We start from the raw sequence: 19141 nt of genomic DNA, 5'->3' as shown, positions 1-19141 counted from the left end.
CTCTCGCTGGTTAGTGCTGATGTGCATCAGGAGAGCAGGAGGCTCAGAAACAGACAGACAAACGAGCAGTGGGACAAGAACCAGTGCAGACACAGGATAACAGAGGCAGAGGCAGTCGGTGAACAGGCACAAACAGGGTCAGACGGTCTGAGTCGGTAACTAGCGAGCAAATGAAGTCCAAGCGCCAGGCAGGAGAGTAGTCAGGAGTCAGGCCATGGTCGATAACAGCAGGCAATAATGGCAGAAGGATCAAGCAGAGACGTAGTCCAGAGACAAGCCAGGGGTCGGTACAGACGGCATTCAGAGCAGAGTTAGAGGCAGACCAGGTCAATAACAGAAGATCGGGCAGTAACTGGTATCAGGAACACAGGAACGTAATAAGGTCAAACAGCACTGACAGACTGCAATAGTGCAGTTTAAATAGTTCTTCTGGCACCAATGTGCACGCGCACCTGAAGTCCCTGGCACGAGAAGAGTTCCTCAGATTTGTGCGCCTGCGCACATGAGGATTCCTTTCCTGACAAAACCCCTTAACTACTGGCGCAAGAACAAAGAACGTTTCCATTGATTACAGATTGCACATTTTTCTGCCCCAAGCAACAGTACAGAATTATTATTATTCTTTTGGCGCTATATAAAACCTGTATAATAATAATAATAATGAACAAAGAACATTTCCATTGCTTGCAGATTGCACATTTTTCTGCACCAAGCAACAGTACAGAATGAGAGACTTCACTATAGCACCACATATTCTTGATGGGAAGACGAACAGTCTCCTATGAGAAAGCTGAGCAACTTTTGTTCTTAAAGCAAAATCTGCCATTTCTACTTAAATAGAAAGCAGTCCAATTTTCTATGCTAAAATTGGCGGGTTGTTTTGCACTGTAAGTTTCAATTAAAAAGTTTACATAAACAGAATAGAGTGTGGGCCCTTTGTTATTTTGTTGGTTAATTCTGTTACTATTTTGCACAATACTTTATTTCAATTAAAGTTGAAATATGTTTACATGAAGCAGAATAACGTCCTTCTGCCTTGCTGTTTTAGTTCTATTTATTACTATTTTGCACAGTAACTTTCAAAATACATTTATATGAAACAGATTAGAGGCCTTTTGCAAATTCTGTTGGGCAGTTCTATTTATTGTATTGAACAATAATTAAAAAAGGTGTAAACATGTCTACATTAACATAGGGGCTCTTTGCCATTCTAGGTTTTGCCTTTTTTTTTTAAATTACTGTGCAGCAATCTTTTTGTTAATTCATATTCATTTAAATTCATTATATTAATTAAAACATCGAATACATTGATATATCTCACACACACACCCCATTTCGGTTTCAGTTTTCAGGCAAATGCATCTTGAATTTCCAGTTTCGGTATCAGAATTTTCATTTCGGTGCACCACTAGTTACAATCTACATATGCCTGACCACTTGCTTTGATTAAAGTAATATTCTCAAAAAAAAAAAAAATAATCCATGCACATCCATTACTTAATTGCTCTGTAATCTATATCTCATAAAATAGTTTGTGTTTCTCTGTCTCCTTGTAATGCTTCTGTGAGCTCCTGAAATTCTTCTCCCCCCCACCTTTATTTGACACGAGCAGTGCACATTAGTTGCAGTCATGTGCACTGATCTATGCACACTACAAATATAGTCCATTGAGGAAGCGAGCAAAAAGGTGGCTACAATGTGACCATGATCAACAAATGTAGTCACCGCTAAGAGTAAATTAGATCAGGGAAGCAAAAATTAAAAAAAAAAATATATATATAAAAATTGGAGGAGGCCGAGAGCAATATAAAAGTACTTTTAAGAAATAAATACAAAGTTTACTGCCAGTTTATATCACAGACTGTTAATGTGCTTCATGTATTGGTGCCTCACTATAACAGGCATTAAAACTGCCCACTCTAATGAAAAGCCACAGGTGTCACTTTCAAACATTACATTTACAAGGTCAAAGGTAAGATTTAATTGTAGTGGTAATCTTACATCTCCGCAAAACCACTGCCAATAATCCATATTACAGAATACTAAGTTATGATTGCCTGATTTGAGGCAGTATTAAAAGTGTATGTTACTCATAATTAGGATTAGTGCTGGTTTTTATTTTGTACGTTGATGCTAAATACCTGGTCACCCTGCCAGTTCTCATTGGCTTCTGTTTCAAATTGACCACACTAAGGATGGAATGAGATCGGCATAGGCATGGTCAGTTTCCGTTCCTGAAAAGGTTGCTAGAAGTTACAAGACTCTGTGCCAACTCAAAGCGTACCTGTATATTATAGTCACTTTTGTTTTTGCTTTGATACTACAGGACAGACTTTAACATGTAATTTTTGATTTTGCCGCACCATTTTAAACATTATAGCTTGGAAGGAGTTGAAGCTTTACATAAGATTCCTAGAGAAATCTGATGGTCACCTCACAAAATGTTTTTACTTAGAAAATATGAATACAACCATGCCTACACCATCAGGCTTAATGCACATGGCCGTATTTGCCGTACAGTTGATATAAAAAGTCTACACACCCGTTAAAATGTCAGGTTTCTGTGATGTAAAAAAAAAATGACAAAGATAAATAATTTCAGAACTTTTTCCACTTTTAATGTGACCTATAAACTGTACAACTCAATTGAAAAACAAACTGAAATCTTTTGGGGGGGGGGGGGGGATAAACATAAAAAACTAAAGTAATGTGGTTGCAGAAGTGTGCACACCCTCTTATAACTGAGGATGTAGCTGTGTTCAGAATTAAGCAATCACATTCAAAATCATGTTAAATAGGAGTCAGTACACACCTGCCATCATTTAAAAGTGCCTCTGATTAACCCCAAATAAAGTCCAGCTGTTCTAGTAGGTCTTTCCTGACATTTTCTTAGCTGCATCCTACATCAAAAGCCATGGTCTGCAGGGAGCGTCGAAAGCATCAGAGGGACCTCATTGTCAAAAGGTATCAGTAAGGAGAAGGGTACAAAAATATTTCCAAGGCATTAGATATATCATGGAACACAGTGAAGACAGTCATCATCAAGTGGAGAAAATATGGTGCAACAGTGACATTACCAGGAACTGGATATTCCTCCACAATTGATGAAACGATGAGAAGAAAATTGGAGAGGGAGGTTGCCAAGAGGCCTACAGTAACATTAAAGGAGCTGCAGGAATATCTGGCAAGTACTGGCTGTGTGGTACATGTGACAACAATCTCCCGTATTCTTCATATGTCTGGGCTATGGGGTAGAGATGCAAGACAGAGGCCTTTTATTACGAATAAAAACATCTAAGCCTGGCTAAATTTAGTAAAAACACCTCTGAAGTCTCCCAACAGCATGTGGGAAAATGTGTTATGGTCTGATGAAACCAAGGTTGAATTTTTTGGCCATAATTCCAATGTTTGGAGCAAAAACAACACTGCACATCACCAAAAGAACACCATACCCACAGTGAAGCATGGTGGTGGCAGCATCATGCTTTGCAGCTGTTTTTCTTCAGCTGGAACTTGGGCCTTAGTCAAGGTAAAGGAAATTATGAACAGTTCCAAATACCAGTCAATATTGGCACAAAACTTTCAGGCTTCTGCTAGAAAGCTGAACATGAAGAGGAATTTCATCTTTCAGCATGGCAACGACCCAAAGCATACATCCAAATCACCAAAGGAATGGCTTCACCAAAAGATTAAAATTTTGGAATGGCCCAGCCAGAACCCAGACCTGAATCCGATTGAAAATCTGTGGGGTGATCTGAAGAGGTCTGGACAGGAGATGTCCTCGCAATCTGACAGAATTGGAGTGCTTTTGCAAGGAAGAGTAGGAAAATATTGCCAAGTCAAGATGTGCCATGCTGATAGACCCATACCCAAAAAGACTGAGTGCTGTAATAAAATGAAAACGTGCTTCAACAAAGTATTAGTTTAAGGGTGTGCACACTTATGCAACCATATTATTTTATTTTTTTATTTTTACTTCCTTGCATCTAAAATATTTCAGTTTGTTATTCAATTGAGTTGTACAGTTTATAGGTTACAATAAAAAGGTGGAAAAAGTTCTGAAATTATTTAGCTTTGTCTCATTTTTTCACATCACAGAACCCCAACATTTTAACGGGGTGTGTAGACTTTTTATATCCACTGTATATCCCAAATGCACATTACTGTGTCCAGAATATTGTCTGTGTGCATGTGTAAATTTACACAAATTTCAAAAAAATACATCAGAAGGCACAACCCCCTTAAAATATCTTGGTAAGAAAACTGAAGGCGCAGCAAGAGAATGGTTTAATTTCAATGAGTGCAATAATAAATACATTTATATCTTACCTGCCATCTTTATAGACTGTTACAGTAAAGTTCCTCATTAAATTTCCACAAATAATACTTGGAAAACCTTTGGTAATAAGATCTGAATTTGAAAACAATAATATTTAGATATTTAAAAAATAAACAAAACAAAAACAAACTATACTTCCATAACCCCTTTATGATGGAGGGTAAAACTGATCCTAATGCCTGAACACAATGTTGCACTTTGGACATGTGTTCGTAAAACTGTACATATCACCACAACTACTTAGTGTATCCAGATGAATGAAACCTTATTTCCAGGGACAAACTTAGTGTTTATTTGATGCTAAAGGATAATGGATATCGCCTGATTTGTTTCTATTAGGCAAAGGAAAACTGGCACAAAAATAGAAAAAAAAAATTTTTTTTTCATTAGATTTAGCTGTATATTTCTTGCTATTACCATAACGCCCAAGTCAGAGAACAACTCAAAATAAATTCTCCTGCTCCTGGTGATCACAGCAATACTGCGTACACTATATTGGCAAAAGTATCGGGGCGCCTGCCTTTGCACGCACATGAACTTTAATGGCATCCCTGTCTCTTAGTCCGTAGGGTTCAATATTGAGTTGGCCCACCCTTTGCAGCTATAACAGCTTCAACTCTTCTGGGAGGGCTGTCCACAAGATTTAGGAGTGTGTCATTCTTCCAGGAGCGCATTTGTGAAGTCAGGCACTGATGTCAGATAACAAGGCCTGGCTCGCAGTCTCCACTCAAATTCATCCCAAAGGTGTTCTATCGGTTGAGGTGCAGGCCAGTCAAGTTCCTCCACCCTAAACTCACTCATCCATTTCTTTATGAACCTTGCTTTGTGCACTGGTGCACAGTCATGTTGGAACAGGAAGGGGCCATCCCCAAACTGTTCCCACAAAGTTGGGAGCATGAAATTGTCCAAAATGTCTTGGTGTTCTGACGCCTTAAGAGTTCCCTTCACTGGAACTAAGGGGCCAAGCCCAACCTCTGAAAAGCAACAACCCTGCGCCATAATCACCTCCTCCCCAACAAACTTTACACTTGGCACAATGTAGTCAAGCAAGTAGTGTTCTCCTGGCAACCGCCAAACCCAGATACGTCCAGATTGCTAGACAGAGAAGTGTGATTCGTCACTCCAGAGAAAACGTCTCCACCGCTGTCGAGTCCAGTGGCGGCATGCTTTACACCACTGCATTTGACCCTTTGCATTGCACTTGGTGATGTAAGGCTTGGATGCAGCTGCTCGGCCATGGAAACCCATTCAATGAAGCTCTCTACGCACTGTTGTGCTAATCTGAAAGCCACAAAAAGTTTGGAGGTCTTTGGCTATGACAATTGGCGACATATGCACACTTTGCGCTTCAGCATGCGCTGACCCCTCTGTCATTTTACGTGGCCTACCACTTCGTGGCCGAGTTGCTGTTGTTCCCAGTTGCTTCCACTTTGTTATAATACCACGAACAGCTGGCTGTGAAATATTTAGTAGCAAGGAAATTTCACGGATGGACTTATTGCACAGGTGACAACCTATCACAGTACCTTGCTTGAATTTACTGAGCTCCTGAGAGCAACCGCTTCTTTCACAAATGTATGTAGAAGCAGTCTGCATGCCTAGGTGCTTTGTTTTATACACCTGTGGCCACGGAGGTAATTGGAACAGCTGAATCCAATGATTTGGAGGGGGTATCCCAAAACGTTTGGCAATATATTGTATGTGTATATTATTTGTTGCATGTACCAGCAGCAGGGCCCAGAAACAATACTGCACATTTTACAAACTGACACCAATACTAAAAACTTTAAAGTTTTACTAAAATGGTAAAAAAAAAATTTTTAAATTCTACCTAAAGTAAACTGATCCTGAACATGACCTTTTACCCTAACCCTGGCCTTGACCTAAATCAAACCCTGATCTAGATATTTTTTCTACTATATTTATACTTTTCTCCTCTAGCAAGAAGAAAAAGATTAAAAAAAAAATTACACAAGGGTGAGCTGTGCAGTGACTGATCACTTATAGCCAAGAGGATATCACAGCAATCAGGTGATCAGGAAATGGGCCTGCCAGTTCATAATTGTTAGTACAAGACCTGGGGCTTCCAGCACAAAAACAAGTACGAGTATATGCTGCCCCATGGTTAAAGACCCCGTATACATGTAGTCAACGGGAAAGAGTTAACCAGTGAGAACCAGCAATAGACTGTTTAACTATCATGTGGCTACTTACAGTAGAAATATACAAGTCACCAACAAGGAGTAGACCAAAAGTAAAGTAGATGTAAACTAAAATGCCATTTAGTTTGCTATAGCAATGGTGTGCCTGAACAAACACATTCACAGCAGGATGTTCTGCTGCTATTTTAATGGAATCCACGGGTTTAATAAAAGTTTTACAATACCATTTTAAATTTTTTATAAGATTTTAGGGATATGGTTTACACACGCATTAAAACGTGCGGATACTGTGACACACTGAAGCAAACATTATCACTGGATCTATTTTTCATTCTGCCAGTTTTAGCTGAAGGCAACCTCTGCATACTTCTCTCTTGTCCAATAAGAGACAAAGGAAATGTTAAACCTTCAGGTAACACTGACACCTACAGGAGGATTAGACACAAACTATAGGCTGATCCAAGACAACCCCTCCCACTACCAGCATGCCTTTTTTTGCTAGTGTTCAAGGATGGTTGTCCTTTCTACAGCTATGCTGTGTTAAGACTGATATTTACTAGCACCTTTTCTCTTAGTTTTTTCAAACAAGACTCTACATCACTTTTGGAAAATTGTCTCTTCAAAGGCAGCATTATGGCGCACTATTCCTCTGCCTTGCTTATGGAACACTGCATCCAGACACTGTTGGACTGGATGTGTGGGGATACCCTGAAGTGACTGTAGTGAACTGGGTTCCATGTAGTTCAATTTCAAGAGTTCATTCTAGTGAAAGTTAGCTGTGGATTGCTTTGTAGGTTCAGGGCGACTAGCTTTGCCTCAGGACTTGTCCCGTTTCTGAAGACTCATTTAGTGAGTGGGCCAGTCAAGTGAAGCACCAGGAGCTACCTTATTAACCTAGGTCCCCAGGGCCTTTTCTCCCCATTCCCACCAGTTTTGCAGTGGAAATGGTAAATTATGCAGGACTGAGCAGTGACGCCACCATTGGGTGGAGTGTCATACAGCGTTGAGGAAGCATCTCCCCGCTGCTGATCCTGCTTGAAAAAAAACATGTGGAATTTGAATCTTTAATCCATTTTTGCTGGCTGTCTAGGGTGACTTTGATCAACTCCGGCCATCACCTAACCTATCAGTTGTCTGGGTTTTGTAAGTATGTTGCCTCACTGCCACACAGTCGTACCATGTCGGATTCAAGATACTGGGGTTGGGGGGATGGACAGTTCTGCTATACTGGATGTCCCTAGCTCATACTCTGGCAATGGTTCTGGGGCAGCTTGCAGTTCATCTACTGACAGTGTTGACAAACTGTAGCCTGGAATTATCTGATCTGAGTGTGTTGGGCTTAGCGGCCTCAATATAGGAGTGAGAAATAAGGATTTTCGTACTCACTGTAACATTCTTTTCTTGGAGCCCATTGAGGGGCTCATGGTCCACCCCTCTGTGGGTATGATCATACTTTTTGTGCTGTTTTTACAAAACTGAGGCATGCTGGTAGTGAAAAAAAAAAAAAGTTAACCTGGGTTGGCATAGAATTTATTTTGCTTGCACACTGTCCAGTCCTATAGGTGACAGGATAACTCAAAAAGTTAAACACTTACTGTGTTTCCCAATGGACTTTAAGATGATCATATGGTGAGTCCAAAGTGTTTTTTTTTTTCATATGCCCATTCTAAGTTGCCGAGGTTTGGGTTTGCGTTTGGGTTAACCCATTCACTGCCAAAGACATGTGACACACATCATGGTTTGAAAGAGTTAAAACAAACTCATGGCTGTATCTGTTCCCCTATATACGCTGCAAAATGTAGGCACTGAAGCATTCAGTGCAAAATCCTGGCTGGAAGGCTAGGTAAACAGTGAATCAAGCGTAAACAGTCTGCGTTCGATCAGATTCAGCTGATAGTAAGGGAGACATTTGGAGCCTTATAGTCTCCTAAAGTCCCCATAAGAGTACCTGTTACCTGCTCAATGCCATCACATTAGGTGCTTGTTAGCCCCCTTGCGATAGCAATACATTTAAAGAATGTTACCCCAACATTTCATATTCCTGATATGTGCTTTTTGTCATTGCATCTGTGTGAAATCCCTGGTGTTACTGCCAGTCCCCCTGCTATCCTAGTGAAAACTGACTAGGCATGAGAGCACATAGTTACATAGTTAGTCTGGCTGAAAAAAGACAAAAGTCCATCCAGTTCAACCATTAAGAAAAAAAAAAAAAAAAAAGTTATAATCCTATACCCACAGTTGATCCAGAGGAAGGCAAAAAAACCCCAGCAAAGCCTGATGTAATTTGCTCCTGCAGGGAAAAAAAATTCCTTCATGATCCCCAGCATGGCCAATTTTCTGGCTGTGCCGGGAACTCAGCATGCTCTCCTCCAATGATCAGACTTGTGCTGTCACCCCCCCCCCCCAGCCATTCACTGGGAAGATCAGTGTACTGCTGTTTCCCCTCCCTGAGCTCCTTGAACAGAGGGAATGTAATTACTGTAATCAAACGTGGGAAAAAAAGGTCTCTTTATATCTATACACAAATGCTGTGCCTTTCATTTCTATTTTAAACTGAATGTAAACTTTAAGTTAAAAAAAAAAAAAAAAAAGTGTTCAAAAAGTAAAACAAATAACATTTTGCACGTACGAAAAAAAAATGCAAGTGTGGGGAGTGCATGTGTAAGTAAATCATGATTGCAGAAAACATATTAGGATTGAATTACTAAAGGCAAATAGGCTGTGCACTCCAAGTGCACTGAAAGTGTAATTGCTCTAGATCTGAGGGGAAAATGCAAGGAAATTAAAAAAAAAACAGCATTTTTGTTTGCATATAATTAGATGAAAGTGCACAATATATTTACCTTTAGTAAATCGACGCCATTGGTTATGAGCCAGAGAAATAATTCTAGATCCCTCATTTATGGTTCTCTAAACAGATCAGCTGTAAAAAATGTTAAACGTGTTACCTATTCCCTCCTAGATTGTAAGCTCCAAGGAGCAGTGCCCTCCTATCCCTCTTGTATTGAACTGTATTGTTGCTGTATTGTCTCCCTTTATATTGTAAAGCGCTGAGCAAACTGTTGGCGCTGTATAAATCCTGTATAATAATAATTAATAATTTTGGGAACTGTAGTTTAAAGAACTGACCTTTCCGTTTTGCAACTTTAAGTTGGCTGAATTTAATCAGTGTGTCCAAATACCACAGAACGCGAGCTTGACGGTCAATGTCATTTGTGAGTTTAAGATCTTGGAGCTCTTGAAGTACAAATAAAGTTTGCCTGCGTGAAAAAGATGATTTTTAGTAGGCGTGGTGGTCCTATAACTAAACACATGCCAAGCTATCCAAACATACAGTATATGCATGCATTAAAATTACTCAGACAGTATCCATGCTGAAAGGCAGTTAAATGTACTACAACACTCTAACATTTGCAGTTTTTAATACTTCTATTACTTGTTACTTTAAATTGCTCCCTAATAAATGTGAAGAAGTTACTGTAAAAATGTAAAAAACTCAAGTTATGTTTTGTGCCTCTCCAAAAGCCTATTAGCAACACCCTCTCCACCCTCCTCTAACCGCTGAAAGATGGAAAACCTAAGAGAGAAAATGTGCTCAATTTACCATCTAAATGTGCTAGCTGCCTGCTTCTAGCACTGATCTGCTGGCTTCAATAATGTGAAACACGCACCAAATGCATGCTATACATATCTGCATATTTCTGATCTCTACAGCCAAATTATTATTTTGATAACAGTTGAACTGTTCCACCTTATATCATAGATTATATTGAAAATAAGTGGCAATGACAGAACAGTAAAACAAGAACATTTAGGAAATGGAAAAGCCTGCTACACTATATAATAAATATGAGAACAGAGAGCAAAACTTCCTAAAGAACTACAACCTAGACTAACATGTCTACTTCTGTAACTCTGTGCTGAACCAACCCATTGAAAAGAGTGGCTTACTCCTTTTTCTCTGTCATCTGTTGGAGTTCCTCAGATGTAATGTTCTTAAAAGAAGCAGATACACTTTCCAAAGCTTCATATTCCACAGGAGAAATAACTTGACAAGAGTTAAGATCAAAATACCACCAGTATGAAAGAATGTAATGAAAATATCATCATAAAAGGATTTTGATATCTTAGGATTACAGGGAAAGTATCGTAAGGAACTAGAATGATATTCAAATGCAGGTATAGTATGAAGATATATGTATTAAATATCCTATGCACAGGATAGCATTTAAAACATGCATAGATTTTAAACAATTTTATGCAATTTTTGTCGTGGTGTAATTGTCTTAAATATGTTTTACCACAACCGAAAATGGAGAGCAAGTATTGTTATCCTCTGCACACGGCAGTGTGTACCTCATAGTGTGCCTCAATTTTACATTCAATTTAAAAAACAAATGCAGGCTGTGATGTCTTATGGAGCGCTCAATGCATAATGCTGAAGATAGAACTCTATGGCAGCACTGAATAACAGGTCATGTGACTGTGTTTTGCTCCTGGCACTTTTTTCCCCATTTAAGAAAACAAATAGGGCTTTGAATGCCTCAGAAACCAAAAACAAGCAAGGTATGCCTGGTATAACTTGGCCCCTTGGACACCTCTAAAACATACATAATACCAGTACAGCAATGCATTAAAATTTAAGTATGAATTAAGCTAACAAACCTCTGGACATGGCCATTCATTAACTCTTTTACTACCAGAGCAGGTCATCAGTTTACTGTTACAGAGGAGTTCTAGTGCTAGAATGATTCCTCTCACTCCGGCGTGTTCGGCGATATGCAACATGTGTATCGCAATAGACGGTTTCATGCATTGGCACCCCTACATGTGCGTTGACGTTCATATATGCGTATATGTGGGGGAGAATCTAAAAGACCCTGCATGTCTACTCGGGTCTCTACTAGATGCAGATTGCATTGCAATACATGTGTCACCGGCTAGAATAGCCATGACCCAGAAGTGACATCATACAGGTAACCTTCCGGGTCACAGAACGACCCTCTACCTGCCAGCACCCGCCATGGCTCTCCCCAGGCTCGGTAGAGGGGGCTGTGGAAGTGATCGGGCGGAAGCTTTTTTTTTTTGGGCGATTCTTTCACCAACTGCTCCAGGTCTCTCAAATTGGAAGGATTCCTTTTCCCAACTACTGTTTTGATATCTCTCTACAGGTGCTCTATGGGATTGAGATCTGGGCTCAGTGCTGGTCAGCTCAGTACTCTCCATTGTTTTGTCTTAAATCATTTCTAGGTGCTTTTTGACGTGTGCTCTAGGTCATTGCCCTGCTGTAAGACCCATGAACTTTGATGGAGACTCAACTTTCCGACACTGGCCCCTACATTGCACCCCAGAATTCTTTGGTAGTCTTCAGATTTCATAATGCCATGCATACAGTCAAGACATCCAGTGCCTGAAGCAGCAAAGCAAACCCAGAATATTAGTGAACCTTCACCATGACTGACTTTTCTTTAAAGGCCTCATTGCTTTTTCTGAAAACAGAATAATGGGCTTTACCAAAAAGCTGCAATTTTGCTTCGTCTGTCCACAGCACATTCTCCCAAAAGGAGTTTGGCTTCCTCAGTTAAGTTTTGGCAAACGCTAATCTGACTTTTTTATGTTTTTGTGTCAGCAGTGGGGCACTCCTGGGTCTTGTACCATAGTGTCCCTTTTCATTCAGATGGCAACGTATAGTGCGAGCTGACACAGTTGTACCCTGGGTCTGAAGGTCAGCTTGAATTTGTCTGGAAGTTCCATCCACCATTAGAACAATCCCCTTTGTTGCAATCTTTGATCAAGTTTTTCTCTTTCATCCAAGTCCAGGGAGAGTAGCTACAATGCCATGGGCTGTAAACGTCTTGACAATGTTGTGTACAGTGGACACGGGAACATTAAGATCTGCTATTGATACAGGTGAGTTTATTTACAAATAAATTACAGGAGCATCACAAACTTGGAATGCAATTATTTTGTCCAGTCCATTTTTGGGGTTTTGCATGGAATGTGTCAGATTTTGCTAATTCCTTCACTTTTTTGTGTCATACCAATACAAAGAAAAGAAATAAACATGAGTGGTGCATTATCTGACAGAAATGAAGGGGTGCCAACACACACACAGTCCGGCTGAAAAAAGACAAAAGTATATCCAGTTCAACCATATTAAAAAAAAAAAAAAAGTTATAATCCTATACCCACAGTTGATCCAGAGGAAGGCAAAAAATCCCCAGCAAAGCATGATCCAATTTGCTCCTGCAAGGGAAAAAAAAATTCCTTCCTGATCCCCCGAGAGGCAATCGGATGTTCCCTGGATCAACTTTACCTATAAATGTTAGTAACCAGTTATATTCTGTGTATCTAAGAAAGAATCCAGGCCTTTTTTAAAGCAATCCACTGAGCTGGCCATAACCAACTCTTGAGGGAGTCTATTCCACATTTTCACAGCTCTTACTGTGAAGAAACCTTTCCGTGTTTGGAGATTAAATTTATTTTCCTCCAGACGTAAAGAGTGCCCCCTTGCCCTCTGATGACCTCATGGTGAATAGCTCTACACCGAGTTCACTATATGAACCACTGATGTATTTATACATGTTGATCATATCCCCCCTTAATCTCCTCTTCTGAAGAGAGAATAAATTCAGTTCCTCTAAATCTTTCCTCATAGCGGAGCTCCTCCATGCCTCTTATCAGTTTGGTTGCCCTTCTCTGTATTTTCTCCAGTTCCCCAATGTTCATTTTGTGAATTGGTGCCCAAAACTGAAATGCAGATGAGGTGTTACTAATGATTTTTTACAGGGGTCTCTCTCTCATTAAAAGAGGGGAGAGAGAGGATTTTGCTTGCTTTAGAAACCGCAGCTTGGCATTGCATGCCATTATTAAGCTTGTGATCTACCAGAATCCCCAGATCCTTCTCCGCCATTGATTCCCCCAGTTGTACCCCCCCAAGTATGTATGATGCATGCATATTCTTAGTCCCCAAGTGCATCACCTTACAAAGTGGCCTCCATCATCGATAAATGGAAGACGTTTGGAACTACAAAGAATCTGCCTAGCGCGAGCCGCCAAAACAAAATGAGCAATTGAGGGAGAAGGGCCTTAGCCAGAGAGGTAACCAAGCACTCGATGGTCACTCTGAAAGAGCTCTAGCATTTCTCTGTGGAGAGAGGAGAGCCTTCCAGAAGAACAACCATCTCTGCAGTACTCCATCAAGCATGCCTGTATGGTAAAGTGGCCAGATGGAATCCACTCCTCAGTAAAAGGCAAATGGCAGCCTGCCTGGAGTTTGTCAAAAGGCACCTAAGGGACTCTCAGACCATGTGAAACAAAACTCTCTGGTCTGATGAAACAAAGATTGAACTCTTTGGCCTGAATGTCAAACGTCATGTCTGGAGGAAACCACTCACCGCTCACCACCTGGCCAAAACCATCCCTACAGTGAAGCATGGTGGTGGCAGCATCATGCTGTGGGAATGTTTTTCAAAGGCAGGAACTGGGAGACTAGTCAGAATCGAAGGAAAGATGAATGCAGCAATGTACAAAAACATTCTTTATGAAAACCTGTTCCAGAGCGCTCTGGACCTTAGACTGCGGCGACTGTTCATCTTTCAACAGGACAACGACGCCAAGCACACATCCCACATAACAAAGGAGTGGCTATGGGCCAACTCTGTAAATGTCCTGGAGTGGCCCAGCCAGAGCCCAGACTTGAAATGATTGAACATCTCTGGAGAGATCTGAAAATAGCTGTGCACCAATGCTCCCCATCCAACCTGATGGAGCTTGAGAGGTACTGCAAAGAATGGGAGAAATTGCCCAAAAATAGGTGTGCCAAGCTTGTAGCATCATACTCAAAACGACCTGAGGCTGTAATTGGTACTAAAGGTGCTTCAACAAAGTATTGAGTAAAAACTGTGAATACTTATGTACATGTGGATTTTTTTGTTTACTTTGTAATAAATTGCAAAGATTTCAAAATTTCACATTATGGCGTATTGTTTGTAGAATGTTGAGGAAAAAAAATTAATTTAATCAATTTTGGAATAAGGCTGTAACATAATATGTGTAAAAAGTTAAGTGCTGTGAATAATTATATATATATATATATATATTTTTTTTTTTTGCATGTGCACTGCAATTTTAACTGCAATACATGCACTATGGATTGGGGATTACCACAATGCACTGGTGTGAAGCCAACCTCCAGATTTTTAGCATGAGGGGCTTATTTGCCATTTGTGTACCTTCAGTTTTTACCATTACGAAAAAAGGCAGAGTTTACCATTTATGAATATTTGCCTTTATTTTCAATGCAGTTTTTGTTTTATCTTTTAGATTTAGTAGGAATTTAAGAAAAATATTTTTTACAGACTTTTAAAGCTGTATGTAAAAAATATTTAAACATGATAAAAAAAGAAAAAAAAAAAATAGTAAAAATGGTCTTTCCACCTGAGGTTAAAGGTGGAAAGCAGGACCATGCACAATAGGTGAAAGAAAAAAAAAAAAGATTTTTTCAGTAGTGCAGATAAGCTAAGAACTTCTGGCATGTGTATTTTTCTGTATTTAATATTCTCATGTTTGGCGTAACCAAAAAAATATTTTTAGTTCACTATAAGAAACATGGGAAAACATTGGTATTGGATTTTAAACATATTTATCATTAATACAGCAACCAAAATACATTTCTTTAAAGATATTACATACTGTACCTAGATCCAAATGGCCTATGTATGAAAAGCCAAAGCTAGACGCTGTCACATAAAACAGCATGCTTCTATTTTCTGACAGGTACATGCAGAGCTAGAAACAGCAGCCAAAAGGATTTTCTGTGTCAGAGATGTCACTACAGAAGACTTCATTTCACACAATAAAAGGATACGGTCATCAAATTTGTAGACATTTTCTGGTTTATCTGCACTAGGATCACATGGAGGCAAAAACATAGAAGACAACTCTTCTTTAGTTGTGTCTATTGCTTCTTTCACTAGCTCTGTAGAGAAGAAATAGATTTTAATATGGTATTAAGGAGCTGGTCATCCATTAGTAAACAAAACTACTTTTTCTTTCAGATTAACTGCATCTACAGTATATATAGCCAAACATGCTTGAAATATGAGCTCAGCCTATCTACTGGTACTAGGTATAAGCAATGATTTTTTTCTTTGGACAATAAATGACAAAGGAACATATTAAAGCGGAGTTCCGGTGATGTCCGTACCCGAGCCGATTTCTTTAATCGGCTTTGGGTACAAGCGCCGGCATCTTAACGAAGGGCATTCGCAAGTGGCACTGCGCTTTGTGATTGGTCCCGCAGTCTTCTGAGACTTGTGATGTGTCCCAGAAGGCTGCAGAAGGAGGAGGGTCTGGAGATCGCAGCAGCTTACTCAGCCGAATGTGGGAGCAGGTACCTGTCAAAACCTGACACCCACTCCCCCTCCCCTCAAAAAGTGCCAAATGTGGGGGGAAAATGGAAGATAAAAATGACAGAAAGGGGAGCTTCCCATTTTGGGTGGAGTTCCGCTTTAAGTGAACACACCGATATATTAAAAGTAGAAGATTTATTTTAAGTATTTATTTATTGACAAACTCTTTTAAAAGAGAAAAAATGCCCTTGCCTGTTCTTCCTTTGTACTCGATGATCTCTTCTGCTGCTTTCACCATTGCTTTATTTAATGTTTCACTGCCAACTTGGTTCAGTTTTCGAGAACTTAAAGCACGTTTCTGTCTGTTGGTACCAAAAGCTTCTATAAGAGCATCCACCTGTTAAAATGTAAATATATAAAGGCCTTAAGATTACAACATGCCATCTGTTTGGATCTAAAGAAGAAATGTTATGTATCAAAGTGACATTATAGTGACCTTGCTGCTATGAAGAGCAAAATAATAATGCTTAACTACCTCCCAATTTTTTTTTTTTTTAACCACTGCTTACCTGGTGGTGAGAGTAACATTTTTGACACTCACCCACCACCAGATCCAGTGTTGTCCAGTTGAGATGCTGATCTCTTGTGGCAGCGCTTGGTACTGCGCTGCAACAGTTTCCTGAGATATCATCAAAAGACTGCTGGCTGTTCTTTCTTAAGCCGGGAGCCTAACAATGATGCACCGATAGGCACGCCCCCTCTTCCTTTACTCACTGAAAGCTAGAACGCCTTGGTTATGCGACGAGTATATCCCAAGAGGCAAAGACAGCACAGTGCATGTCATCGGCTAGGCGAATTACATGCAGGAGGGCAAACATTTTCTTAAAAAAAAAAAAAAAAAAAAGAAGAAGAATGCTAACAGTGTAGAGAACCAGAGGAGGGGTAGAGTGTTTTTTTAGCCTGAATATTCACTTTAAATCAGGCAGCAAGTTACTAAAATTAGCAGTTTCTAACTTGTTACTGATTATAGGCCCATGCACACATGCAAAAAGAAGAAGAAAAGTCACTTTTTTCAGGCATTTGGAGGGGGTTTTTTGCCTGTACACACACCTTTATGTTAGTTAGCCTATGTGTCCACGCACACTAGAAGAGGAGCGTTTACTGACAGGGGAAAAAAAAAAAAAAACCAACACAAAAAAAAACCAACAAAAAAAGACCACAGCATTCAGGAGAGGCGCTATTGGGCAGGAAAAGAAAGAAGAAAGAAGAAAGAAGAAAGAAGGAAGAAGGAAGAAGAAGAACTACTGACATGCATAAATGCAGCTAAATGCGTTTGAACAATAGACGCATTTAGCACTTGAGTGTTCATTCATTCCAATGACCAGAATAAAGAAATCTAGCCAATTAAATCCTTAACTGCTCAAATGCTTGATGCTCTTAAACATGTGCAGGAGGTAAAATTCAAACGCCCAGTGTGCATTAGGCCTGAAACAGTAAAAGCAAAAAAAAAAAAAAAAAAAATGTACTTGCCCCCAAAGCAAAAAGTGCTTACTACAGATGTAATAATAACAAAAATCTGTCGTTACTACACGTTACTGTAAATTTTGAATAACTGAAAATAACCTCTACTGTCAAACTCTTAAATTGTATGTCAAGTTAAAGTTGTGTTTTGTTTTTTTTTTGGATAGAGTAGCAAAAGATTAGAAGCCCTGTCATGTTTTACTGCTAGCTGCTGCTCCATTAGAAAAATTCCCCCTCATTTACTGTCCCAGTGAAATGGTTTTACCAGACAGGAAGTGATGAAATGTATGCAACAGATTTAATCTGATTTATGATCCAGATTTGTGTGTGGTTTTTATAATATGTTGGTATTATTAGGATTTTGAGTAATGCTAGAAAATGTGGTGTAATATTTACATTTTGGTAGTTTGATTTTCTGTGATTGTTCAATCTGTGTTATTTATTCTATGTAGTATTTTACTAGGATGGATGGTTTATTAGAGTATAGTTTAATTTAGTTTTATTTGGTAGGAATTGCTGTTATTGGTAATTTTATTGTGTCATGGTGTCCGCTTTCCGCTCATTATTGTGTTGTCTTTATTGAACGTAACTGTATCTTAATTATTTCCCTTTGGGGTTAATAAAGTATTCTGAAGCTGAACATACAGTGGATATAAAAAGTCTACACACCCCTGTAAAAATGTCAGGTTTCTGTGATGTAAAAATTAGGACAAAGATAAATCATTGCAGAGCTTTTTCTACCTTAACCCCTTCATGCCAAGGGTAAAACAAATCTAAATGCCTAAGCTCAAATTTGCACCGTTGACACGTGTTAGTAAAACTGTAGATATCATTACAACTAGTTTTTACATCCAGGTGAATTACCGTATGTTTCGCTCCATAAGACGCACTTTTTTCCCCCCAAAAAAGGGGGGAAAATGTCAGTGTGTCTTATGGAGCGAATATGGAGCGGCCGGTCCGGTATTTCCACCGCCGCCGTGCAGAATACCGGGCCGGCCGCTCAGCTCTGCAGCGAGACCTTATAGAGATGACTGCTGACCTTTGGGGAGAGGGGGGGGAGCGGGTACCTGAATTTGACAGGTACCCGCTCCCACTTCCGTGGAGTTGTTCTTTCATCTTACCTGTTCCTCTATCCAGCGGCGCGCTGTCTTCCCGGCTTCTGTAGCGTGGGCATGACAGCCGGGTGCCAAGTGCGCATGCGCAAGAAGAGGTGCTTTTTGTGAATGGTAAGGCGGTACCTGGGACACATGACAGATCCCAGAAGCCGCCGGACCAATCACAAAGCGCAAGTGCTTCCCGCACATGCGCACTGGGCACCCGGCTGTCATGCCGAGCGCCATTACAGAAGCCGGGAAGACAGCGCGCAGCTGGATCGAGGAACAGGTAAGATGAAAGAACAACTCCACGGAAGTGGGAGCGGGTACCTGTCAAATTCAGGTACCCGCTCCCCACCTCCCCAAAGGTCAGCAGTCATCTCCTGTACTATCCACAGTCTCTGGTCATCCCTGTACTGTGTCCGCAGTCTCTGGTCATCCCTGTACTGTGTCCGCAGTCTCTGGTCATCCCTGTACTGTGTCCGCAGTCTCTGGTCATCCCTGTACTGTGTCCGCAGTCTCTGGTCATCCCTGTACTGTGTCCGCAGTCTCTGGTCATCCCTGTACTGTGTCCGCAGTCTCTGGTCATCCCTGTACTGTGTCCGCAGTCTCTGGTCATCCCTGTACTGTGTCCGCAGTCTCTGGTCACCCCTGTACTGTGTCCGCAGTCTC

General features: G+C 40.3%; 1 protein-coding gene across 1 annotated transcript in view; it reads right to left on the bottom strand.

Moving 5' to 3' along the window:
- POLR1E (RNA polymerase I subunit E) overlaps nt 1–19141 on the bottom strand; it is a 50548-nt gene that overhangs the window by 9774 nt on the left and 21633 nt on the right. Inside the window, exons 6-10 of the mRNA XM_089670910.1 lie at nt 16107–16251; nt 15371–15481; nt 10453–10549; nt 9631–9761; nt 4330–4411 (exon numbers count right to left, since the gene is read on the bottom strand). Of these exons, the coding sequence (XP_089527036.1) occupies nt 4330–4411; nt 9631–9761; nt 10453–10549; nt 15371–15481; nt 16107–16251 (566 nt within the window). The remainder of the gene's footprint in view (nt 1–4329; nt 4412–9630; nt 9762–10452; nt 10550–15370; nt 15482–16106; nt 16252–19141) is intronic.

This window comes from Staurois parvus, unplaced genomic scaffold (genome assembly GCF_062004578.1).
Source record: "Staurois parvus isolate SC_StPar_1 unplaced genomic scaffold, SC_StPar_1.0 ptg000096l, whole genome shotgun sequence".
NCBI lineage: Eukaryota > Metazoa > Chordata > Amphibia > Anura > Ranidae > Staurois > Staurois parvus.
This window is presented reverse-complemented; position numbering and strand designations above follow the sequence as displayed.